General features: G+C 39.8%; 1 protein-coding gene across 8 annotated transcripts in view; it reads left to right on the top strand.

Annotated features, from left to right (window-relative positions):
* baz (bazooka) overlaps window positions 1-26,661 on the top strand; it is an 842,954-nt gene that overhangs the window by 736,340 nt on the left and 79,953 nt on the right. For 7 of the 8 annotated variants that reach the window (XM_068226299.1, XM_067141558.2, XM_067141556.2 and 4 more), the window contains 3 exons: window positions 3,341-3,548; window positions 14,382-14,624; window positions 21,262-21,410. In XM_068226299.1, coding sequence (XP_068082400.1) covers window positions 3,341-3,548; window positions 14,382-14,624; window positions 21,262-21,410 — 600 coding nt within the window. The remainder of the gene's footprint in view (window positions 1-3,340; window positions 3,549-14,381; window positions 14,625-21,261; window positions 21,411-26,661) is intronic. The other variant, XM_067141559.2, reaches the window with a different exon arrangement.

The raw sequence follows: 26,661 nt of genomic DNA, 5'->3' as shown, positions 1-26,661 counted from the left end.
GACGTATTGACCTTGTTCCTTCCTTCCTTCCTTCCTTCCTTCCTTCCTTCCTTCCTTCCTTCCATGAATTGCGGGCAGGTGTCAGGTAGGCTCAGGTCAGATTTACAGCTTTATGGTCTCAAGGTTCTTTATATATCACCATTCTCCCATACCACTGTCATGAGTCACCTAATCACAAGCAAAAATAAGAGTATACCTGAGGGAAAATCAATAAACGTCATTATTTAGAAATTATCAGCAAAATTATCTGCACTGCCATACAGTTTGTATCCGCTAAAACACTAATTTTATGGATATGCAGGGCTCTAATTATGACCTGCCATAAATTGTGTGGGCTAGGTAGCAGTGACCTGCAGTTACATATTTCCAATTACTAATTTTAATTTTAGAATACTAAAAATAAGTATACTAAATTATGTGATGAAATTACATACTGCTTCTTAATAATTTGACTTTAGATGAAGTATTATTGTTAAACAGATTGTCTGGGCTAGAGGTATACATAAGTACAAGCTTGCATTTTAGTATCCATATGGTGTATTAAAATTATTTATCCAACACTGTACTGAGTAACTGAAAATATGGGCACCATTTTTAGCTCTGCCGATATCTTAATGATAATCAAGCTTTTGTCATGTGTTTATGAGCATTTGAGGTGTTACAAGCTCAGCTGCTTCAATGATACATAGTCTCAAATAAGCCAGGTCTCAAACTTTTCTCCTGTACACAACGTCCTTAATAAACCTCCATGCCGAGTTGGCCATGCGGTTAGGGACACGCAGCTGTGAGCTCGCATCCGGGAGATAGTGGGTTCGAACCTCACTGGCGGCAGCCCTGAAGATGGTTTTCTGTGGTTTCCCATTTTCACACCAAGCAAATGCTGGGGCTGTACATTAATTAAGGCCATGGCCGCTTCCTTCCTATTCCTAGGCCTTTCCTGTCCCATCATCGCCATATGATCTATCTGTGTCGGTGCAATGTAAAGCAAAAAATAAAACCGTGCAAGAACATCTGAAGGGGTCAAATCTGGGGATCAAGTTAACCAGGCAGTAAGGTCCTGCCTCTTCCTACTGAATGTCCATGAAAAGCGGAAGTCCCTGCCAGAGGGTGAAACCAGGAGTCATCGAGTTTTCCAACATGTTTAATTAGGTGTGGCCTGTCACTATGGTCTCGTGAAAAAAAATAAAAAATATAAAATGTCTGATCACATAATTTTTATGCAATCCTAACCATACAATTAGTTTTGGTATGCTCCTTTCACACTCAGATTTATGCTCAAGCTCTTCCAATGCCATTCCACACATGAGTGACTTATGACTCGACAGTGATACGAAATATTGAAGATCAGCTCTTGGAGAAATTGTTTATCTGTTGATTGATATGATGAATAGTTCTTGCAAATTAAGCGGTATATTTATATATCTCTAGCGTGGACACATTGTATTACTGTAAAAATATTGGTAAAAACTGGTTTAAATATTTTCCTATGTAAATTAATAACATATTTTAGAAATTGACTTTTAATCAAAGGGCTTGTCAGTGTGGTGAATATACAGTGCATATGTATATGAGGTGGGAGTACCTCGATGCTAATTTCCAATGCTGTTGAATATTTTCAACCAAATTTCATAATTTTTCATTAGGTTATACCATAGTAACTCAATTGACATCTTATCATTTTTCTGCTGTCTGAAAGCACATGAATTATTATCTAACTGTGATTTCAATGAAATAATATATAATACTAAGAACATTTGTGGTTATTACCAGCAGGGGAAACAGAGGAATGCATCCTTCTCCCTCCTAAAATTTGCCATGATTTGCTATAGTCTCATACATATGATAACTGCATAATCTTATTTTGTTATTTATTTTTTGTAAAACTAGTTTTGTTTAAAAAGACAAAGTGCAGCCATTTTCATATACATATATTCTTATACTCTAACATAATTCCATGGCAGTAGAGCCCTGAAGGGCCTTGGCCTACCAAGCGACCGCTGCTCAGTCCGAATGTATTCTTATACTCTGGTGGAATCTAATTCCTTTATTTCCTTCAGGTTTTGTATGTTTGTGACATTTTCAAGCATTTTTGAGAGTAATTTGGCAGAGGACTGTCTCCTCCAAATGAGTACCATTGACACATCATGATTTCTTCACAGTAGGATCTCTGTAGTTCGAACCCCGCAAATCCAGAATTTTGGTTGGTCTGAACAGATTCTGTGATAGAGGGGGGGGGGGGGGAAATAAAATTCCTGTAGCAATGTAAAGAAAGGATTTAATGAAGTGGTAATTGTGGTTAGTCCAAACACATTCCATGATAGAGGTAAAAATAAGTCCTCTAGCAATGTGAAGAAAGGATTTAATCAAGTAGTACTTAAAAATTATTATTATTATTATTATTATTATTATTATTATTATTATTATTATTATTATTATTATTATTATTATTAAATCTAGCATGTAGCAGAATAAAATCCAATTTCAGTTCATTTTTAATTAAATCCTAATATGCTGTATGTTTAATAGGAGTCAACCGTACTTACAAAACATGTTTGTTGCATGAAAATATCATGACTGTATTTTGTAATGCACTGCTTAACAATACTGTATTTTCTTTTTAATTTAGGTAACTTTCACATTTGTATGAAAACACAGTAATTCTCTCTTAATGGGAAAAATCAGCAATCTTTTAGTGTAAGATACTAAGCCTGCTTGATGATGCGATATTGCGCTATGTCACATAAACATCATGCTGGTCGGTATGCTAGCAGCATGTTGTTCTACATAGCAAAATGCCAATTCAAGGGTATTCGGCAGTAGTGACACTTCAACTTCATCACACTACCCTCACTCCTCAGTCAAAATGCAATGTTTACTTGTGGTTGTTAATACTGTGGCTGTATTGTAGATATAATTCAAAGCAGCACTGGAACAGCGATATTTGCAATGGATGGCTGATGAAAAAATCACGCAGCTGGATGTGACTCGAATTTGTGAGTGGGTAATTATCACGAGTTTTTGGGATAATCCAATCATTTCCGAATCTCAACAGATCGCATTCCTGCTAGTTCAGATTACCAGAATTCTGTTGTGTATGCATACTGAGTTGCTATTTGCTCTTTATTCCTTAGTGTCAGATTAGACCCCATGCAGGCGAAAAGAATTAATGAGTGATCCAAATGGAAAATCTTCACTAGTTTTTTACTATAGTTGATAGAATATACAAAGAGAGAAACAGCACATTGCTGTCTACCTGTGTTTATTTTCTCATATTGCATTAATTATGTTACTAACATAAAAAACGAAAATCTGGCTCCTCATATTTGAGTTTTGACTGCAGGTTTGGTAAACACCGGAAGACACTTGATGTACCTATGTCCTTGGATTTGCGATCAGAGGATGAAATGGGAAACGGCCCGGGCTTAGAAGAAGAACAGGATGGGGAGCGAGAAGCAGCACGGAAAGCAGCACAAGAAGAACAGCAACGCATCCAGGAACAGTATCGCAGGCTCATGCAACGGCAGCGGCAGATGGAGAGTAATAGTCAGGTAATTACTTTAGATGCTGTGCTTGTTATGGGATTAATATTGCATTTCTATAGAAAACAACAGCGGCAGTATAGTATTTAATGCACTTGATATGATCAGTTAATAACAGTGGTCCTCTTCCAAAATGCATGAAATTCTAGGTGTAAAACTTATCTGTAAAGATGATAGGCACGTCATCGTAGTGGGTGATCTGAATTTACCAAATCTTAACCAGGAAGGGAATGAGAATGGCAGAAAGCATGACCAACAAATGGTGAATAAGTTAATAGGGGAAGGACAGCTGAATAAGAAAGTGATGGAACCAACTAGAGGGAAAAATATTCTAGGCATGTTGCTGATAAAACTAGATGAGCTCTATAGAGAAACTGAAGTGATTAGATGGTATAAGTGATCATGAAGCTGTTTATGTCATAGTTAAAAATAAATTTGTTAAATTGGAATGTCATAAAAGGAGGACTATTAGGCAGTACCATATGGTTCATAAGAAAAGCATGGGGACATTTAAAAAAAAACAATTATAATAAATGGAAAATGGTAAATAAAAATGTGAACAGCCTATGGGATGGGTTTAGAACAGTTTTGAGGAGTGTAAAAACAAGTATGTACCTTTAAAAGTGGTAACAGAGAAATAAAATAACGATATTATGAAGGAGGTGCAGATTAGAAAGAAATAGTTAGGAATGGTTGCAGGAGTAAGGTGAGATTGAAGGAAACAGAATTTAGAAAAAAGATCAGCTAAGGATGACATGATGGCAGACATAATTGGCAGCCACATGAATGGAAGGATATGTATAGATACTTTGAGGCAGAAACAGGTTCCAGTCACCAGGATGTAAAGGTATTTGGATATGAAGATAATGTCCAGATAGAGGAGGTGACTCATACAGTAAAACCTCATAATTCGAAGTCGTTGGGACGCTAAAATGGGACTTCGAATTACGTGATTTTGAATTAACCGCCACCAACTCGTAATTCAAAAATGCCAAACCTTGCTGTATCACAAAATATTATACCCTGCCCAAAGTTTGCAACATGTTCGTAACACTACTCCTTTGTTGGAGTTCGCCCAGAATGAATCATCGTGCTTTCCTTTGGATCTCTTCCAGTTCTTCTATCAAGTAGTCCTCGTGTGGGTCCTGTACACTAGAACCATGCTCTGATTGGGGTTTTACCACAGACTTATATGCCCTCTCCTTTACATCCTCACTATAACCACTAAATCCCCTCAGAGCCATGTGAAGATCACCTTTCTTTACAACTTTATTAATGTGATTACCCCCATGCAGATCATTCCTTACATTAACACCTATGTACTTACAGTGATAACTGTGCGGTGCTATCACCCCCATCAGCACAATAATTAAAAGTGAGAGGACTTTTCCTCTTGGTGAAACTTACAGGCTGACTCTTCATCCCATTGTCTGTTGTCCATTTCACAATGTTGCCAAACATGCATCACCCAGTTGACTACAGGGTCACTGTCCATTGACCCCTTTGGATTTGCTCTCACCAATATGCCTTTCAGATACTTTCGGAATGGTTTTTCTTTTAAATACAGTAGAACCTCAGTTCATCGTTGCCGGAACTGTCATTTTCCCGTATTCATCGTTCAATTTTTTTGGTCCCAAAAATGTTCCATATAAACCAATGTTAAATTACCCTGCATCTATCGTTCCTCGACCTATCATTTTATCGCATCGATCGTCGAAAAATTATTTGTCCCCGGCCACAATTTTCCCACATTGATCGATCGTACATAAGAAAAATATACGCACAAGATTTTTGAATTTAGATTGACAGCTCAATAGCATGTGAAAGCGGCAACCGGTTATGCGAGAATGTACGAGTGATTCTTGAACAAGGATATTATAGGCTGGAGTGCTTTGCACAGGTTATTCATACGCAACTTCACTACGAGCCTCCTGGTGCCAACGCTTCTCCTCGACCCACTAACCGACCCTTGGAATTATTCTTATTTACAAGAATTAAAATGTACACACTGTAAAACTCAAATTTGCCACCACTTTCTGTGTTGGTATAGGCTAGCTAGGGCTGCCAACTTAGTTGAAAATGAGAAAATCGCACAGTGCGCGAGATACATTTTAATTAGTCACAGGGTGATTAATCGCATCGTACCTTGTGGAGTGTGTGGGATGCTAAAGGCATCTTGACCGTTTTGTTGCCCTCTGCCCAATAGTCTTGTTACAAGCCGGACCTAAAAAAGCCTAATCTTTTCTCATAGCCTAGTCTTGTAACTAGTTGCTAAGTTGGCGGCATCGCACATGCCGCTGTAACATCGTTCGAGACACGCCATGTTGAATTTCTAACCTCTGTTACATTGTCTGAGCCGAGCAGCAGGAGCCGCGCCGTGTTCGGTATCTAACCTATCGTTCGCTAACAGTCTACAGAATGTTTTCCTAAATACAGGTTATCGCCGTAATATCCACGTATCTCCTTATTTTGCAATAGGAGAACTGAACTTAAAGGATTTCAATTATTACAAAATGTGTAAAGAAAAATTAAACAAAACAGCGTAAAAGTCATGCTTTTTATTTTCATCACGTGGGCCTATATCATGGTTGCAATATTTGAATACCTATATGTATAGTATGAGCTAAACGCTTAGCGAGTGTTCCCCTTTGGTTCAAGGGGTCTCCATCGGGTGAAGGATTTTAACTTTCCTTGGTTAATTCCAGCGGTTTGGGGGCTGTTTGTTTGCCGAATTAAACATTAGAATTCATCTTAGGTAGGGCCGCATTTCCATATGCACGTAGATCGTCCATCATGTGACAACTCGAAAGACCTGCACCCAGCTCCAGAGGCTACACACCATTATTGTTGTTTTTATAATAATAATTATATATTTAGACTGACTGACAGAGCAAATGCAACACCAAGAAGGAGTGGTCAGAACTTTATGCCAATTGCAGGGTAGACTGACGTCACTGAGGTATGCTCATGATGTGAAATGCGCCGCTGTGCTGCGCACGTAGCGAACGATAAATGGGACACGGCGTTGGCGAATTGCCCACTTCGTACCGTGATTTCTCAGCTGACAGTCATTGTAGAACGTGTTGTCATGTGCCACAGGACATGTGTATAGCTAAGAATGCCAGGCCGCCGTCAACGGAGGCATTTCCAGCAGACAGACGACTTTACGAGGGGTTTGGTGATCGGGCTGAGAAGGGCAGGTTGGTCGCTTCGTCAAATCGCAGCCGATACCCATAGGGATGTGTCCACGGTGCAGCGCCTGTGGCGAAGATGGTTGGCGCAGGGACATGTGGCACGTGCGAGGGGTCCAGGCGCAGCCTGAGTGACGTCAGCACGCGAGGATCGGCGCATCCGCCGCCAAGCGGTGGCAGCCCCGCACGCCACGTCAACCGCCATTCTTCAGCATGTGCAAGACACCCTGGCTGTTCCAATATCGACCAGAACAATTTCCCTTTCCCGTCGATTGGTTGAAGGAGGCCTGCACTCCCGGCGTCCGCTCAGAAGACTACCATTGACTCCACAGCATAGACGTGCACGCCTGGCATGGTGCCAGGCTAGAGCGACTTGGATGAGGGAATGGCGGAACGTCGTGTTCTCCGATGAGTCACGCTTCTGTTCTGTCAGTGATAGTCACCGCAGACGAGTGTGGCGTCGGCGTGGAGAAAGGTCAAATCCGGCAGTAACTGTGGAGCGCCCTACCACTAGACAACGCGGCATCATGGTTTGGGGCGCTATTGCGTATGATTCCACGTCACCTCTAGTGCGTATTCAAGGCACGTTAAATGCCCACCGCTACGTGCAGCATGTGCTGCGGCCGGTGGCACTCCCGTACCTTCAGGGGCTGCCCAATGCTCTGTTTCAGCAGGATAATGCCCGCCCACACACTGCTCGCATCTCCCAACAGGCTCTACGAGGTGTACAGATGCTTCCGTGGCCAGCGTACTCTCCGGATCTCTCACCAATCGAACACGTGTGGGATCTCATTGGACGCCGTTTGCAAATTCTGCCCCAGCCTCGTACGGACGACCAACTGTGGCAAATGGTTGACAGAGAATGGAGAACCATCCCTCAGGACACCATCCGCACTCTTATTGACTCTGTACCTCGACGTGTTTCTGCGTGCATCGCCGTTCGCGGTGGTCCTACATCCTACTGAGTCGATGCCGTGCGCATTGTGTAACCTGCATATCGGTTTGAAATAAACATCAATTATTCGTCCGTGCCGTCTCTGTTTTTTCCCCAACTTTCATCCCTTTCGAACCACTCCTTCTTGGTGTTGCATTTGCTCTGTCAGTCAGTGTACATAACAAAAAATGTCCAAATATAGTATCCGTATTTTATTATTTTGCTTTCACCCTATTTTTTTATGTTGCCCGCATTTATCTTTTTCCCACATCCGTCATCATTCACCCCTCCCCTCTGAAAAACGATGCATCGAGGTTTTACTGTATCGCGTTAGGTGGTAGTTTTCATCCATCACCAGTTATGTACAACATGACCATACCCCTTTGTTTCTTATTGCCACCAGTCTTTAACATTACCCAGGATATCCCGTTCCTGATCAAAGTGTTGTCGAGCAACATTTCGAAACTGACCAGCGTTTGATACGTGTTACCAATTTGTCATATTATATATGAATGTTCTCTGTACAGATATATTACGTAGCAATGAAGATTCACTACCTGGAAGCCATCGAGTGATGCTACTTCTTCTCAAGAAGCCTTATCCATTGTGATTTAAAAATCTGTTTAGTCAGCCGTAGCTAGCTTTGAAGCCCATGATGCCTAGCTCCTTGGCTGTAGCTAAAGCTTGCAATTGGCACATTTCACTTGTAACTGCATATTTGTATCGTCTCTTATTATCAACATAATCGCACAGCCTTTTCAAGATCCGGATGCTTTGCTTTTTGCCTATGAAATGCTTGGCGATTTCTATTTACCCCCCCCCCCCCCCAGTTGTGAATACAACTTTCTCTGAAATCGTACTTTCTTCATGCTGCATGATTTCCAATTTTCTCTCTCCCACGAACCTACTACACTGGCGTAGCAGGGGGAGAGGTGATACTCCCACGTGGCGCGTCCCAGGTGGCGGATAGGGGGGTCCTAACCGGCTTGCCGGCGGACTTGAGGGAAATAAAATACCTCTCGCGCACCAAACACACAACCCCCTGTGGGTGGGGGACGCAGACGAAGAATACATCCACGGTATCCCCTGCCTGTTGTAAGAGGCGACTAAAAGGGGCGACCAAGGGTTGATTGTCTTGCAACCATGAAACTACTTGTGATTAGTACCACCACGCAGAGAACATCATGGGTAGCTTTTACTTGCGCGAAGTACCACTATATTAGGTACCAAATAGGTTCGTGATTAGTAGCACACAGGAGCACCGTGCGGTCGGCTTTTGCAGTACCTGTGATTAGTACCACCATATGAGCGGGACCATGGGATGATAGCTACCATGGTTCTGCCTTGCCTATGATTGGTACCCACTATATGAAGAACACCACAGGATAGGGGAAGGTCCCTGTGGTTAGTAATCTTATGTGCTGAACACCATAGGGTTGCGTTGCTTGTAAATGGAGCCGCAATGTGAGAAAAACCATAGGTCTGTAGTATACGTCGAATTTCATAACCTGTGAGTAGTACCATAATGTGTGGAATACCGCGAGTCTCTGCTACTTTTGATTAGTACCGCAGCATGACAAATACCATGGTTCTACATTCCTAGTGATAAATACCGTTATGAGGGGCCGATAACTTGGATTTTGGACCCCCTTTAGACTGCAAGCATCATCGTTTCAATGTTATGCTATAGCAGCAGTCCCTTGGTCAGTAATCATATTGTTTTACATCAGAATCTCTGAATGTAAGGCATTGCGGGTCGCATCCACTGATTGTTTTAAATTCATCTCCATTCATTCTTCGTCCTCACGTTTTGAATTCTGGTCAGTGGAGAATTTTGGACTTTTAATTTGTCACTCCATTTCGTCTCATTTCGCACCATTAGGGGCCGATGACCTTGATGTTAGGCCCCTTTAAACAGCAAGCATCATCATCATCCAATGTTCTCTTCATCTTCAATATCACTAAGCTTTTCTTTATCCATGAATGAGTGATAACAAATATATGTAGCCTTACCTAATATGTGGTTCACACTTCACTTCAAATGTACTACTGATGTCACGCAGACCGAGGTTGGACAATGATATAGCATTACGTGATCTATTGCTTGAGGCCGATCTGCTGGGAAACAGGTTCATTTCGAACCATTACACTACCGATACTTAGATACCACAGGTGACTGGCATGAAAACAACATACATGATATTTGGTAAAGGTATAGTACTAAACTACAGCCCTTGCACCTCAAAAGTTAATATCTGTGCCAGAATTTTCAATCATGGTTTATGGCATTAATTTAACTTTCTACCATTACAGATCACGTGGCATAACCTATTAATTCGATCGTATAATTGGTATATATGTTATATCAGGGAGCAATAAAACGTATGTTTGTACAATGGTCCTTAGGATTAGGTGCAGAAATTGTGTATAGTGGTTTTCCTTTTGCTAGTTCCATGGCTCATTTACATTGCTGACACACAGACAGGATGCAGATCAATATTGACCTTAAGGACAAATTTAATGTTGGTTTTGTTTTATTAAACTGACTAATAAGGAGCAGACAGGCCACTGGTATCTAGAGGAAGCTGCAGGTTGTTTATACCTGACAATTCCAGTCTTTGTTCACCAGGCACACTATTCCAGTGCACCAGATTGCCAGCAAGCTATACATCATGCTGAGCCCCATTCACTGGCACCACAAGCAGAGCAAAAGCGGGGATAATGACCTTGAAGCGCATCAACTCAAACACATTTTTCGGAAGTCTTATAATTATAAAATCCTTTCTTGGGCTTTTTGAGTACTGCCCTAAACATTGGAGCCTTAAATTACATGAAGTATACGGTGATAGGATAGAAAGCAAATGATTTTTGCAAGCATGCACTAAAGAACACTTAATTTTGTGTTGATTTCAAATATACACAAGGGTGTTGCGTACGGTAATTTACTGCCGATATTTCCTGTATACAATTCTTTCTATGCATATTGCATACAAGTGTCCCTGAAACCATCAGTAGCACACCATAGCAGAAGTTATTGTCTGTGAGAGATCCTTGCAACCTGGGCTTGGTGAAATTTAAAACTGAAAAATAATTTTTACCGACATTAGTAGAAACAAATATCGAGAGTACTTTTGCCACCTGCTTATGGAGTCTCTGATACTCTAGTTGAGGGAATTTGCTTAAATGTTCTGCAAAGTAGGGCAGTTGTTGAACCTAACTATCAGTCTGATATTGCACTGTAGTGCTATGAGCTCCATCTGCAAGGTATTTGGAACATCTTCAACGACACGGAGAAAGGTTTAACAAAAAATAACTCAAGTGGGCTTGAGCTCTGAAAAGTCATTAAACTGTGTGAAAATTTCCTCTTGTAAACATGATCATTTAGGAATGCTTTTTCACAAACTGAATCTAAATCTGGGAAGTACACTGTCTCTCCTCATCCACACTGCTTTTCCCACAAAACCAGCTTTCTCTTTAACACCTCAATTTTATCAAACATCTCTGTAATCAGACAGTCATTACCTTGCATAGATAAGTTTAGGGCATTGAAAAGGCCGGTAAAACCCTAAATTTGTAATCCAGCCACAATTGTAATATCTTTCCTCTGCCGTTCCCTTCATCCTCAAATATATAGCTATTGCTTCTTTGAAGTGGAAAAATTATTTTAAGATTGCTCCTTGGCTAAGCCATCAGATCTCACAATGATAGGACACATCAATTTACTGCGCATCCACAGATGCAAGGATTCCGTGAACTGACGATGTTCGAGTCCTTGAGACCAAAGAAATTTCACAATGCCAACAGCAACACCCATCACATTTCCAATTTTTGCCTCCTTTATGCGAAGTGCCTTCCTGGTGTTTAAGGCTCCATACTTACTGTATGGAGTTTTGCCACTCTCCACAAATTATGGTGGACTGTGCATCCCAATCCCAGAAGATTGTCATGAAAACTTTCCATGGGCCGATGTCCTAGATGTTAGGCCCCTTTAAACAACAACCATCAAACTTTTCACACCAAAGCTGTGACTTTGAAATTTTAGAGTTATGTGAGCCCTTATATCTGTACTCCATTAATTATCACTTGTTTCCTCGGTCATAATGGTGTACCCATGACTGTTCACCTGTGATAATCCGGTAAAGGTAGCCCTCACCTTATAGCATATTTCATGTCAGAAGTTTCTGACAAATGTTTGGTGCTGCTGTTTCATTTTGAGAGTCAGTATTCATGGCATCCATCATGTGCAGGGTTTCCTATAGTCAAGCAAAGTGTGGACAATGTAATGGACTCAATTGACTGAAATCTTAATTGCTGAGCCGATGTCTTTCTTTTTGACTCATCAGTTGGTGTGAAGCAGTTCGTCCAATACATGCTTGGTGTCTTGCATTACTATATTGCAAGTTTTGTACAACAAAAATTATTATGACTTCTCTGTTTTAAATTTTTCTTTGTAATTTTAATAAAATTTAAAATTAGTATTCTGATGATGTATGTGCAGTATTCACAGTCTCAACAATATTGTTGTTATACTTTATTATTATTATTATTATTATTATTATTATTATTATTATTATTATTATTATTATTATTTTTATTGTTGTTGTTGTTGTTACAGTATTGCCGTAAGTTCTGTCAGTAAAAATAAACACGCTGTAGTATGGTAATTGTGAATGAAGAAGCATAGCAGCGCCATATGTTGTCATCCACAAGGTCACCTTCAAGACTCCGTTAGTAACCGGCTTGCAGTGTGCCAACAGCAGGCAGCAGTGAAAGATGGATTGGGTGGGGTATGAAAATCGTATCACTGTATTGGTGTTATTTCATTGTGGAAAGTGAGCTAAGGAATTTTTTTCTTCCCTGAAACCTCTTGGTATCAATGAACGATTTGTGTTTCGGACAATAGCGCGGTTTAAACAAACGAGTGCAACTGTTGATCATGTCAGATCAGGCCATATGCAGAAAAGAAGTTCGAATGCTGTTCGTGCAAGCATTCGACACAATCATTTGCATAAACAAACGGTTTTGTCTTGTGAAATGATTACTTCTCCACGAACTAAGTCACGTATTTTGAAGGATGATTTCCGTGTTGGTGCACATAAAAGATACACACGGCATTTACTAACTGAAAAATTAAAGGAGATACGCCGGGTTCGATCCCAGACCTTGTTAATGACTTATGGGGAGAGGCAGTATCGTGACATCATATTTACAGATGAAAAAATATTCACTGTGGAAGAGTCATTTAACAAGCCAAACAATTGTGTATATGCAGGGTCCTCCAAAGAAGCAAGAGAGAAAGTTCCATGTTTGCAGCACGGACATCACCCTGCTTCTGTCATGGTATGGTGGGCAGTTTCTTGGTGGGGAGCATCAGAAATGCATTTTTGCAAGGATGGAGTAAAGACTTCTGTGCCTGACTACCAGACATTGTTGGAAATGGTGATACTGTGTATCAGTTCGAATCTGTTTGAAGGGAAATCGTGGAAATTTCAGCAGGATAGTGCTCCTACACACAAAGCAGAAACGATGCAACAGTGGTTGGCAACCGACGTTCTGCGATTCATCGCTGCTGCTGACTGGCCTAGTTGAAGTCTGGACCTCAATCCATTGGATTATTCTCTGTGGCAGAAGCTCAAGGTGATAGCATGTCAAAAGTGGCACCGCAAAATCAATTGTGTCAGCTGTCAAAAAAAATCCACTGGACACTATTCATGCAGCTATTGATGAGTGGCCTCAACGTCCTCGCCGCTGTGTTGCCGCACATGGTGATCATTTCGAATAAGAGTATGTTCATTCTGTACCATTTTTTGTGTTTTTTCAAAATATATATGTATATTAATAGGTTTCCATAGTTTTATTTGGTAGTTATATGCACTGAATGTACTGTCAGAACTTATGTCAGTATTGTGATTTGTTATTATTATTATTATTATTATTATTATTATTATTATTATGATAAAGTTTTGGGTATGTAGGCCTACAGCTCATCTGAGCACACAAAATTACTGCATCGTCAGTCCAAGCTGGAGATTCTTAAGAGATGTTAGAAAAATCATCTTAGGAATAGTCCAATAAATGAAGATCTTAAGCTAAAATAGCCTGGACTGGGAAGCTGCAGTATGCAAGGTCTGTGATCTAAATTCTACTTTTGCAGTGGTTAGCTATAGTCTCAATTTGAGCTCTTCATGAGATCTTCTCTCACTATCTTATAGGAAGTATTAAGGTATCTTAAACATTCCTTGGCCTAGCCTCAGTGATGTTTGTCTCACCATCTCTTAGATTCTATCTAAAATGAGCTGAACTCAGTCCGGATAGTGGAATGTTGAGATAATGACTTCCTTATATCTCTTCACAGGTTATGCCCGTAGAATTTGATCTGTGAAGGTATCTTCTTCAAACACCCTCTAATGATTGTGGCATAATGGCACAAGACACTAGTTTTACATTGCAGCCCAGTGTATCTTTTCCTGTCCCACATTATTACCACGCAGGCTACAGTGCATCCCATAATTGTATACAGTCATTGGAGGAAGGATGTTGAGTTCAGATTCATGGTATCAGCCCAGAAAATAGACTGCCATATGTCAGTACCAGGAACATTTGAGGCACTTTTCTCATTAAAATTTATAAGGGAGTGCTAATATCAGTTAACCTATTGTTTGACTTGCATGTTATAAGTAATGTGTTACACCACATGACCATCATCCATGCTTTTAGAACACCAATAATGCCCCTCACGAGCATGGTAGCAGTGCCGGTAGTTCAGATGGAGGTTCTCCGGCAGGCATTCACCATCGAGAGGGCTCTACTTCATCTTCTTCGGCCGGCATGCCACCCAGTCAGTCTCGTACAGAGAGAATTCATCAATTGAGGGCGCAACACCAACGACGACACGCGGAACGCCGCGGGCAGTATCCCATGGACGATCGGGAGGAACGATACGAAGAAGTAATTCGACAAGTAGGTCTTCAGAGTATTATCTTGCATGGATTACACACCTGAGCCTATAGAAATTGAAGGAAACAGGCAGATTTCTTCTCATTTCTCATCACAGTTTTAACTCTGGGCTTTAAGTTACTGCATATTAACCGTACAGTGTACTGCAGCACTGATGAATGAACAGGTTGTATGTGAATAGAAGATACTAAAAAATGTAAAACTAAAAATGTTGGAAATATTTTGAGATTTGAACCCCTGTCTTCTAATGCCTAATTTGACACTCTTGATGAGATATACTTGTTATTGTATCTCACTGCATTACCCTCACCTGTGAATGTGATGGGGTTAGCCCATTCAGTATATTAGCCAGTGCACTCATCTAGATGTTATAAATTTAGGGTTTGTGACTGGCTACATAATGTATTTAGTTGAGAGGCTTGCATTCTATGCTCAAGGTTGTGATATCAAATCCCAGAGCAGCTGGTTGGCATTTACAAGTGTTTTTAAATACTACAGTCCCATGACAGTAGATTTATTGATTTAATTCTGAGCAAAACTCCAGCCTTCTGGGCTGGTTAGATTCTCAGTAGCTCAACAATCAGCTGTCATATGCTACTAAAGAGGTATAGTAGGGAAATGAGGAGGATTCTTGTTGCTTTCATTGCTAAGCCAGAATGTGCTGGTACATATCAGTCTGTCAGGCCCACTGTAATGCCCATGCTCGCTGACCCTATGAGCAACATTTTCACACCATTCGTAACAGGGACTAGCTGCATTAAGAATGACATTGCCCATACCTTGGTCACTTTCATATTGTCAACATCAAGGATGAGAGTGAGATAGATTAATGAAAGTACCAAATATTTCTGGCTGATACCAGAAGATATAGTGTGCACTGTAAGCATTATGTCTCACCAGATTATCATTATCTGATGGTACCTAATGTATTCAGTTCAGCTGTAATGGAATTTTTCAAGACCTATGAAAAGCGAGCTATTCTTTAAATCCATGATATTATATTGTATTATATTATAAGGTAAAGTACCAAGAGCTTAACTGTAGCACGATGAAAATGAGGTGAAATGTTGTTTAGACGGGATGGGTACTCCTTGTATATTCTTTTTCTGATTTTAAAAACATGCTTGCGAAGAGTAATAGATTGAACATCTAATTGAAAGGTAAACCTGTTTGGTTGACATCTAACTTAATAATTCAGGATATCATTGATTCTCCCTTAATGTGGGAGATGAGTTGTTTTCCAGTAATTAATACTTTCCTGACTATTTCTTACATATTTAAATAGTATCTTGGCCATTGAGTTTTTTTACAATGGGCATGTCAGTTGTGCGGCCCTCAGCTGTGGTTGTGGCAACTTCTTAGATATTTTCTTTTTAGATTAACACTGTAGAAAGAAAGGGAAGGAACTTCTCCATTTCATAATTATCAGTATCAATATGGTGGCCTCCTTTGTGCCATATTGTCTCTGAAATTGTATCCTACTTCCTCCTCTTTGTTTGTTGCTATAGGCTCTGTGTACTAATCTGTTATTGGAGAATACTAGTTTACTTGCTTCCCTTTCTCAATAGTTGTCCGTGTTATTCATAATGCCTTTCATCTTGCTTCTCAATTTATTACACTAATCAGGCAATAGGTTGCCCACTTCTTCAATGAACACTGTAACCTGAATTCATTTACTAAGAGATACAGTATTTTTAAAGTTTGAAAAGTTGAAGTTTCAAAATCTTCATTGCATTCCAATAAAATTATCTGGCTGTAACTTATTCTTTAAAATTTATTGGAAGAATTAAAAAAAATTCAGTTCACTCCATCTTCAAAATAAAGCTGATATTCTCTCTGATTAGTTGATGAAAGACAGTCTTTTTCTTTTCATTTCTCTTACAAGTTATTTTGGACAGAAACATTGTGTTAAGGCATTGCAGAATGTTGAGTGGCTTCTTTATGGCTGCTTTTAAATGAAGTTCATTTTGTCACAGATCAATGAGAGGAACATAATAAATGCCATCTATTTTCCTTATAGATAAACGTTAATTGGTTTTCTTAAAGGATTTTTACTGAATAGTTTTTGTGTGTAATACTTTGCTTATGATGAACAAACAAGCAGCCAAAGGAATGAATTTTGCTGTTTTGAGAAAACATGCAATTACAAAGGCAGTGTGAAAAGGTTGACTCCAATCCAGTAATTTCAATGATATGTAAGATACGGACATGAAATTGGTATAAAATAAATATTTGGCGATTACGATACCTAGCGGTGCACATCTGCCACATCACACATGCCCGAATTGATGATAAATTGGCGGCGTACATGATCATGCAGCTGAAAGAACATGCTGTTATTGAATTTCATACAGCAGTGGATTATCTCCCTTGGATATTCATTGCTGCATGATTGCTGCCGATGACCATGCATGTGTAGATGTGAGTACTGTCAGATGATGGGCAGACAGGGTGAAATGCTGTAATGGAGGCATAACAAGCCTTTATGATCAGCCACACAGCGAACGACTCACAAGAGCCATAGATGCACGACATCAAGCATGTATTGGACCAACTACTTCGCACCAATTGACGTGTCAAAAAGAAAGACCGCCTCAGCAATTGAGATTTCACTTGAGCGAGTCCATTATATTGTCTACACTTTGCCTGGCTATACGAAACCATGCACATGATGGATTCCATGAATACTGACTCTCAAAATGAAACAGCAGCGCCAAACTTTTGTCAGGAACTTCTGACACGAAATATGCTCTAAGATGATGATTTCCTTTACCAGATTATCACAGATAAATAATCATGGGTACACCATTATGACCGAGGAAACAAGTGGTAACTCCAAAAATTCAAAGTCACAGCTTGGGTGTGGGAAGTTTTCATGACCATCTTCTGGGATTGGGATGGCATAGTCCATCAGAATTTGTGGAGAGTGGCAAAACTGTCCACTCCAACATGTGCTGCTTGTAGAAACTTTGCAGAAGCTCATGGTGAGTCAACAAGCAACACTCACAGGATGCATTACAGCATCTGAAATTTAATGAAAGTTTACCCTATCTGCCATATAGTCTGGATCTTGCACCTTGTGACTTCTTTGTTTTACCAAAACTGGAGGAGGATCTGAAGGGTCACTGTTACTGCATCTGTAATCGGGAGGTGAAAGCAGCTGTGCATTATTGGTGCCCACAGCAGCCCCTTGGTTTCTTCACCGAAGGGATGTGAAAACTTTTTTAGAGTTGGCATTTATGTGTGTATACAAGGATGGTGATTACATTGAAAAATAAAAGAACATCTGATGGAGCACACTCTAAGGTTTAAGCAGACATACAGCTCAGGTCAGTATCTCTCATACTGTTGAAGTTGTTGCATAGGAAGCAAAATATTTTTAAATGTCCTTTTAATATCTTGTAAGGAATATTATAAATATAATTAAAACAAGAAAGATATAAAGTATCGATATTTAATAAGAGATGTATTGGTAGACACTATTTACTTCTCTTCTTTCTACTTATTTCTGTTACTAAACATTTTCATTACAGATCAAGATAGTGTTCAAACTACTTTACAGGTATTGGTACATCACTGTTGCATATGCTGAGTGGTTCTTCTTTCAGTAATAAATCCTTTGTGCTCTCTGTTATTTCATGAAAAATTGAGCATTCACTATATTTTGTGTAGTATACAGAGTGTCCCACCCAACTCTGCAACCCCAAATATCTCCAAAATGAAACAAAATATGAAAATTCCAATTGGCCAGGAATGTACCCATGTCAGGGGCTTACACAATGAGAAGGTGTGCACAATCCATAAAGGTGAACAAGTAGCACTTCCAACACCAAGTTGTGTTTTTTTAAATGGGACATGTATGCTTGTTCTAGCAAAATGAAAACTAGAGCTGTAATTGGTGATAACACACTTGGTTTCACATTTCTAAACCTCATACGTTCTGAAATACGTGGCTGTTGGAGGATGGCAATGGCACCACCGTTTCTGACATAATGCAACGCATGTACTTCTGTGCTCAGAGCAGGGGTTGCTTGCACTGGCCTGTAGCCTGCTGTAAACAAACCGATATCAGCTCAGCACGTTCTAGCTTCAGTGTACTAGTGTCTCCTGATCTGGTCTGCTGTCATACTGTACCGTAATTCACGAACGTTTCAGATATTGCTTTCCATATTGACACATTAAACCGTGTTTTCGTGTGGCGTGTAACAATTGCCGTCATCTAGTCGATATGCCGGCCTTCACTAATGAAGAATACCTGGATATTATTTTAATTTACGGCGAATGTCGCAGAAATGCAACCGCAGCTGTGACATTGTACGCTGAACGCTACCCAGATCGACGGTGTCCTTCGCCTCGTACCATTGCCAACATCTGCACGAAACTCAGGGAAACAGGAAGCTGGGCTCCCACAAAGTGACAACGTACAAAGACAGCGACTGGCACTGGAAATGAAATTGCTGTTCTGGCTGCTGTAGCGCACAATTCTCAGGTAAGTGTCCAACAGATTGCATGAGGTTCTGGAATAAGCCGCAGTAGTGCGAGCAGAATTTTGCAAAGGCATCAGTTTCATCCGTTCCATATCTCACTGCACCAGGAACTGTACGGGACGGACTTTGAATCCTGCATTGTATTCTGTCGTTTTGCACTTCAGCAGTTGCAAGGTAATCCAGCATTCCTACGTAATACGTTGTTTGCGGACGAAGCTTCATTTACAAATCATGGCCATGTGAATCTGCGGATTCACCAAGTTGCTCATCAACGACAGTGGAGTGTCAATGTTTGGTGCGGTATCATTGGTAATCATATTTTAGGTCCCTATGTTTATCAGGGAACATTAAACGGACAGCAATATTCATCATTTCTGCAACACACTCTACCCCTCCTCATGGAAGATGTGGGATTGGAAACGCGTCTATCAATGTGGTTACACCATGATGGATGTCCCGCACATTCTGCACGAGTTTCCAGAGACGTTGTGGATGCGGCGTTTTCAAATAGGTGGATAGGATGGGGAGGTCCTGTGCGATAGCCATCTCGGTCCCCAGACTTGATGACATTAGACTTCTTTCTCTGGGGCACAGTGAAAGATAGTGTGCATCAAGAACTGCCAACGACAGTAGAGGATATGCAACATCATATTACTGCGGCGTGAGCGGCAATATCTGTAGAAACACTGCAAACCGTGAATTACGGTACAGTATGACAGCAGACCAGATCAGGAGACACTAGTACACTGAAGCTAGAACGTGCTGAGCTGATATCGGTTTCTTTACAGCAGGCTACAGGCCAGTGCAAGCAACCCCTGCTCTGAGCACAGAAGTACATGCGTTGCATTATGTCAGAATCTTGTTACCAGCTTCCAAAAGTGTATTGATGCAAACGGAAGGCACTTCGAACATCTGTTGAAGTGACACGGTTTCATCGGACAAGATGCTATTGGTGATTTGTGGGTGCATTTTCCATGCCAGATGTACTGCACAATGAAGTTTCTGAGGGCTATAGGCCACTAGTAAATGTGTTTAGAAAAGTGGAAAAAAGTGTGTTGTCACTAGTTGTAGCTCTAGTTGTCATTTTGCTAGAATAAACATACATATTCCATTTAAAAAAGTGCAACTTGGTGTTGGAGGTGTTATTTGTTTGCCTTTGTGGATTGTGAGTGCCTTTTCATTGTGTGAGCCCCTGACATGGGTACGTTCCTGGCCAATTGGAATTTTCATATTTTGTTTCTTTTCGGAGATATTTGGGGTCGCAGAGTTGGGTGGGACATCCTGTATAGAAGTGCCAGATTAATCAGTTTGGATAGGAAACATTGAAATGAAATTGAAAACTACTCTTAGCTTATGAAGTTGACATCTGATCTTCATTGTCAACAGCCAGAGAGATGAAATAAATATTAAACTGAAGTGGTTTGCTGTACAATTATATAGATTTATCTTTATCACAGTCTTTGTTTTACAAATATTCATCTCACTAAAAAAGGACAGTCTCAAAATGATAATGGTAAGGGAAACCTGTAACATCATTAAAAATACTTCATGAGCAACTGCTAAGACAACTGATGCCAACCATATGGCCTTCAGATACTGGAGTGCCACTTGGTCAGTCATATTGCTCAGCTTTTTTGAATGAGTCTGTTACCTCTTTTATCTGACAGCTCCTTAGTTTGTCTCACAAGACTGAATGAACCCTGTTTCAGCCCCAGTCCAGCATATCCCTGGACTGGCCAGGAATCAAACCAGGGGCCTCCGGTTTGGAGGTTGGCACACTATCCCTGTAACACTGGGCTGGTTCTGTAACATAATTGATTGTAAGAAAGTATGTGATGTTATCGCTGGTGCATTCCTATTGAAATTCTTTTGAATAGAGATGTGTGAAAATGTAAACTGCCTACTGTCAAGTGCTGATTCATTAAGCACTACTTTTATGAATATCTGATTGATGTTCTCATAAAATAGATGCACTGAATGTACTGAGGAGGGTGTGGAAACAGTGGTTTAGAAGGAGGTTCTTCCTCTCATGATATGATACTGTATCCTTCACTTTTTCCCTATTCCAAAGAATTCTCACATTTCCTCCAGTTGCTTCATTCTGTGTTATTAACTTTGAAACTTTGTGATAATTAAATGGAAATTATTTTCAGAGATTAGAGCAGCCTGAAACATCACATGGCCGTGCAGCCAGTTACGATCTGTATGGAGAAATGGCTCGACCTGGAAGTAGGGTAGGGATCACAGATCCTGCCAAATTTAGCCACTATGTCAACTATGAGGAAATCCAGCAGCACCTCAAGTAAGATGCACTTTTGTTGTTGTTTTTTTTGTTTTGCAGCGATACGTTGAAATTTACACCTATTTGAAGTGAGGTAAATGTATTTCTCTGACCACAGATTATGTTTGGATATGGGTTTTTAGTGCTTCTCTGCAAAGACTAAGTACTTACCTCTTGTTACATATGTGTCCTGCATGAATTTTGAAATCTTTATTTTGTGTATGGTGTTCAGAAACTTACTCTTGATGCCATAAAAATTGCAAACACTGAAGAATTTAGAAGAGTTGGATCAATCAATCAATCAATCAATCAATCAATCAATCAATCAATCAATCAATCAATCAGTCAGTCATCACTGATCTGCAGTTAAGTCTGTTGCCCAGGTTGCAGATTCCCTATCAGTTGTATAACTAGTCTTTTTTTAAATAATTTCGAAGATGTTGGAATTTTATTTAACATATTCCTTGGTGAATTATTCAAATTTCTAATTCCTCTTCCTGTAAACAAATATTTGCCCCAATTTGTCCTCTTGAATTCCAATTTTATCTTCATATTGTGATCTTCCTCCTTTAAAAAGCACTATTCAAACTTATTCGTCTACTAATGTCATTCAGTGCCATCTCTCAGCTGACGACTTGGAACATACCACTTAGTTGAGCAGCTCCCCTCTTTACTTCCATGTCTTCCCAAACCAAAATTTGCAACATTTTTGTAACACTACTCTTCTTATCAGAAATCATCCAGAACAAATAGTGCTGCTTTTTCTTTTATCTTTTTCAGTTCTTGAAACAAGTAATCCTGATGAGGGTCTTATACACTGCAACCATATTCTACTTGAGGTCTTATCAGTGACTTACATGCCCTCTTCTTCACATCCTGACTCCTCCTCCTCATCATCATCATCATCATCATTCTCCCTTGTATGATGTGATCTTGGATTGGGTTGTGGATAATTGATCTCCATCTCTGCCTGTCTTCCCACCATTTGCCACTCTCTTCCTTTAGTCTTGTTCAGTTTGTTTCCTGGGTTTATCTCTGTCTTTTCCCTCCAGTCTCCAGCTCAAGCATTGATTTCGGTATCCTCACTCCTTTCATTCTTGTTAAGTGATACTACCCCAGTCTCAATTGTTCTACTCTCTCCCACTTAGTGTTTCCCTTATCATCATATTTCTTATTGGTCCTCTCTTGTCATGTCAAGAATACTTCTTAGAAATTTCATTTCACTTACCTGGACTTTAATTTCTTCTGCTTTGGTCATTTGCAAGTCTCAGTTCTATACATCAAGATTGATAGAAAGTTTTTTTTTTTTTAAACGTTATTTCCTTGTATCAAATTGGCACTTTCTTACTCCATATTATGTCTGGCTTTTCAGATAACTCTGTTCTCATTCTATAAGTCAATTTCTCTTGCACTTCCTGATGCATCATTAGAAGAAAGTGTTTAAGGTGATTAATTAATGATATTTCTGTTGAAGGAAGGTTCAGAAATGAAGCACTAAGGTCATCAGCCATAGTGTCAAAACCTACTGAAGCCTTATTCTGCATTGTCATCATAACATTAGTAGAAAAACTATGAAATAAGGGACCTAGTATTTGTAGAAACTTATTGGGTGCCCCAATGGAAGCACGTTGGAATTGCCACTTTTCAGCTGCCTAATTAGGTGGTCCGAGTGCATAGATCATGAAGCAGCTTCAGTCACCATACAAAGTACAACCATTTAGTGCAGTGTGCACAATATTGTAATGAAATAAATGCTAATAATGAAAATAGGTGGCTTTATGAGGCATTCAAATGATGATGTAGGTTTAAGATAATCACTCACCGCTACTATCAGCATTTTTCATCTCTCACACTTGAGTTATATGGCAAGCAATTGTACAACCCTGCTTCAGCACATGTTGAAGAACTTAGGGCCATAGTATTCTCTAAACGCACCAATTTACTATCACTATTTGAAGATTTTTCTCTGAATAGGCCATCTCTGTCACAGAGTTTTAACATTTCATGGATGGCTGAATCTTGTTATCTTTTGTCATATTTACACAAAATGCTGTTAGAAAACATCATCCACGCTACAGAAATACCACCACAGCCTAAACAGAACATTCTAAAATCGCCTACGAAGCTCGATGATATATATCCCACCATAAAAATATAATTCACCCATTCAAACGTTCACGTACACTTAACGTAACACAACTATGCCAGACAAACATTGGGCATATATCCTTCTTGCATGAAGCAGCTACCGCTTCAGAAAATGTGAGGGTTCCCCTCGAAGATACAGCTGTGACTACAGAGTTCGAAGAAATTCCAGGAGATGGTAACTCATCCTTAAGATTTCAGCTCAATCTGGTGGATTACCCGAGTTAAAACGTAATAAACATCACATTGCGTATGCAGCATCTCATATTATTCTCCATTAGACACGTTAATCTTGATCACCTCGCACTTGCCCTCTTATCCGATTGCCCTTAAGGATTCCAATGTAGAAAATTGGTTAGTGCTCAGATACAGGGAAGTTTACAGCTCGAATACCAGATAACTTTCCTTCATCTGCCTTCACCCTTTCCTGTGACACTGTCCCTTATTCTTCCATTGCTTATTGAAAGCAGTATCAGGGTATGTATCTGTCCTATAAGCAATTATTCCTCTCTTCATCATAAGGAAAAAAAGAAGGTTATACCAAAAATTATGAGCCCCTTGTGGTAGCTGACAGAAGATATCAAAACACAATGAGTTGGTAATAGATGCCCAATGAACCTCATCGTGGTGTAGCTTATAAACATTTTTCGTGCAGTTCCCCCAGTATCATATGAACAGGCTTTCTGAGAAGCATTTTTTGTAAATATTGAAGTAAAGTGAAATATAACACTTGTAATGTATCCCTTATATCTTAAGTCACAAAAAGACAAAAGAATTCACAGTAAGACTAAATAATGTTTAGTTGGAATCTTTCACTGGGAAAGACATCTTTATCATTATGTAAATAACTACATATGCAGTGTTTTCTGGAGTTGTTGTTTCTGAAGTTTGGTAAGTACCATCTGTCAGTTTCTTCTTCCTTTCTTCACCTAATTGTTGAGACTCATACATAGCAAACAGTACCTTAGTATCCATCAATCGGTTACCACCGATCTGCGATTGAGGTTTGTTGCCTAGGGGGGCAGATTACCTATAAGTTGTTTACACCTAGTCTTTTCTTAAATGATTTCAAAGAAGTAAGTAAAGTAAACTCGTGTCCTCATCCCGAGGTGATGCAGCTCTTTTCAGGCACACCCCCAATGGAGGTGAGCTGCATGTACCATTTCAACCACATACCAGCCCTCCTACCATTTAAAAAAAAAAATTCTGGCAGTACCGGGAATCGAACCTGGGCCACCGAGGACGGCAGCTAATAGTGCTAACTCTTACGCTATGGAGGCGGACTTCAAAGAAGTTGGAAATTTATTGAACATCTCCCTTGGTAAATTATTCCATTTCCTCTTACCTTTCTCTATTCCTCACTAAATTCTACTCTAAATTTTGGTTAGGCTTTTTGTATATCTTGTATTGTCCGACTCGCTGGCTGAATGGTCAGCATACTGGCCTTTGCTTCAGAGGGTCCCGGGTTCGATTCCTGGCCAGGTCGAGGATTTTAACCCTCATTGGTTAATTCCAGTGGCTCGGGGGCTGGGTGTTTTTTGCTGTCCCCAACATCCGTGCAACTCACACAACACACATAACACTATCCTCCACCACAATAACACGCAGTTACCTATACATTGCAGATGCCGCCCACCCTCATTGGAGGGTCTACCTTACAAGGGCTGCACCCGGGTAGGAATAGCCACACAAAATTATATTATCTTGTGATCTTGGACATGCTCATTTTAATGAGTTTCTGCTCTGCTGTGGTCTTTAAGAAAGAAAGAAAGCTTGTAGTTTAATGTAACTATCTACTGCGAACCTTATAGTAAACTGGTATGAGGAAGGAAGATTCTTATGTGTCATCAGATATAAATTAATGAACATGAAATTTGTCTGTTAAAGAAGGAAATGATGATCAGAAAAGAAACAATAAATTTCACCTGTAATTAGTGAAGGGACTTTGTGTTCTATCACTTGTTTTATGGACATTCTCATCCACTATTTTATAAGAAAGGAAAGGGAAACAAAATCCTTTTATTATGAAATCTTGAGAAAGATATTATCTTTCAGTTGAATACTTAATAGAGTCTGGTTCATTGGCTGAATGGTCAGCATAGTGAACTTCACTTCACAGGGCCCCAGGTTCGATTCCCAGCCAGTTTGTGGATTTAGCTACGTTTGGTTAATTCTTCTAGCTTGGAGCTAGTTGTTTGTGATCTTATTAATACACATCTTTGTTTACATATACATATAACATTACAATACCGACCACCATAGAAACGTGCAGTAATGAACACATCCCTCCGCATAGGGTTGGTGACGAGAAGGGCATTTGCCTGTAAAACTAGGGTTAATCAACATTAGTGCGAAGTCCAGATAATAGGGGAAGTCCAGGAAAAAGCAGAAGAAGAAGAATTCTTGATAGACTAGCATTTCAGCCCTTTAGCAGGACATGTGTTTTTATTTATAGCTGTACTAGTCTTATTCGATCATATTGTGAACATATTGGCTGATTGGCTGGCGTAGTAGTCTTCAGTTCGGAGAGCCCCGAGTTTTATTCCTGACCGGGCAGGGATTTTAATCCCATCTAGTTAATTCTTCTAGCTTGGTGACGTGTTTGTGTTTGTTTTAACACGGATCTCCATTTACACACAACACATCAACTACAAACCCTCACAGAAATACATTATAGTGAATACATCCCACCACACAGAGTTGGCATAAGGAAAGGCACAGGCCGTAAAAACTGATCAACAGAGTGCCATAGAGTATCAACCGCAGGTAATTGAGAAACATGCAAAGAAGAAGAAGAAGAAGAAGAAGAAGACACAACGTGACTTATTGGAACAGTACAGCATACAAATGTTAAAAGTGTTATGAAAACAATTAATAATTGTGAAAAAATGAGATTCTGGCAGCTTGTCTACACACAATATGTTCAAAGGCATGATAAATAAGGCCAAATATTTTGAACAGGAACAGCTATTTGAATAGCTAACGTGCAATAGTACTGCTATATTTATTTATTAAGTTAAAATCACAGTACTTTGAAAGTGAAATTTACTTCAATTTAACACCATTTTCACACACCTCTACACATTGAGGTTATAATTGTTGTTTACTGCCGGGCACTAGATATCCG

The sequence above is a fragment of the Anabrus simplex genome, chromosome 2 (genome assembly GCF_040414725.1).
Source record: "Anabrus simplex isolate iqAnaSimp1 chromosome 2, ASM4041472v1, whole genome shotgun sequence".
Lineage (NCBI taxonomy): Eukaryota > Metazoa > Arthropoda > Insecta > Orthoptera > Tettigoniidae > Anabrus > Anabrus simplex.
The sequence above is the reverse complement of the archived record's forward strand: the minus strand, read 5'-3'. Positions and strand labels throughout refer to the sequence as shown.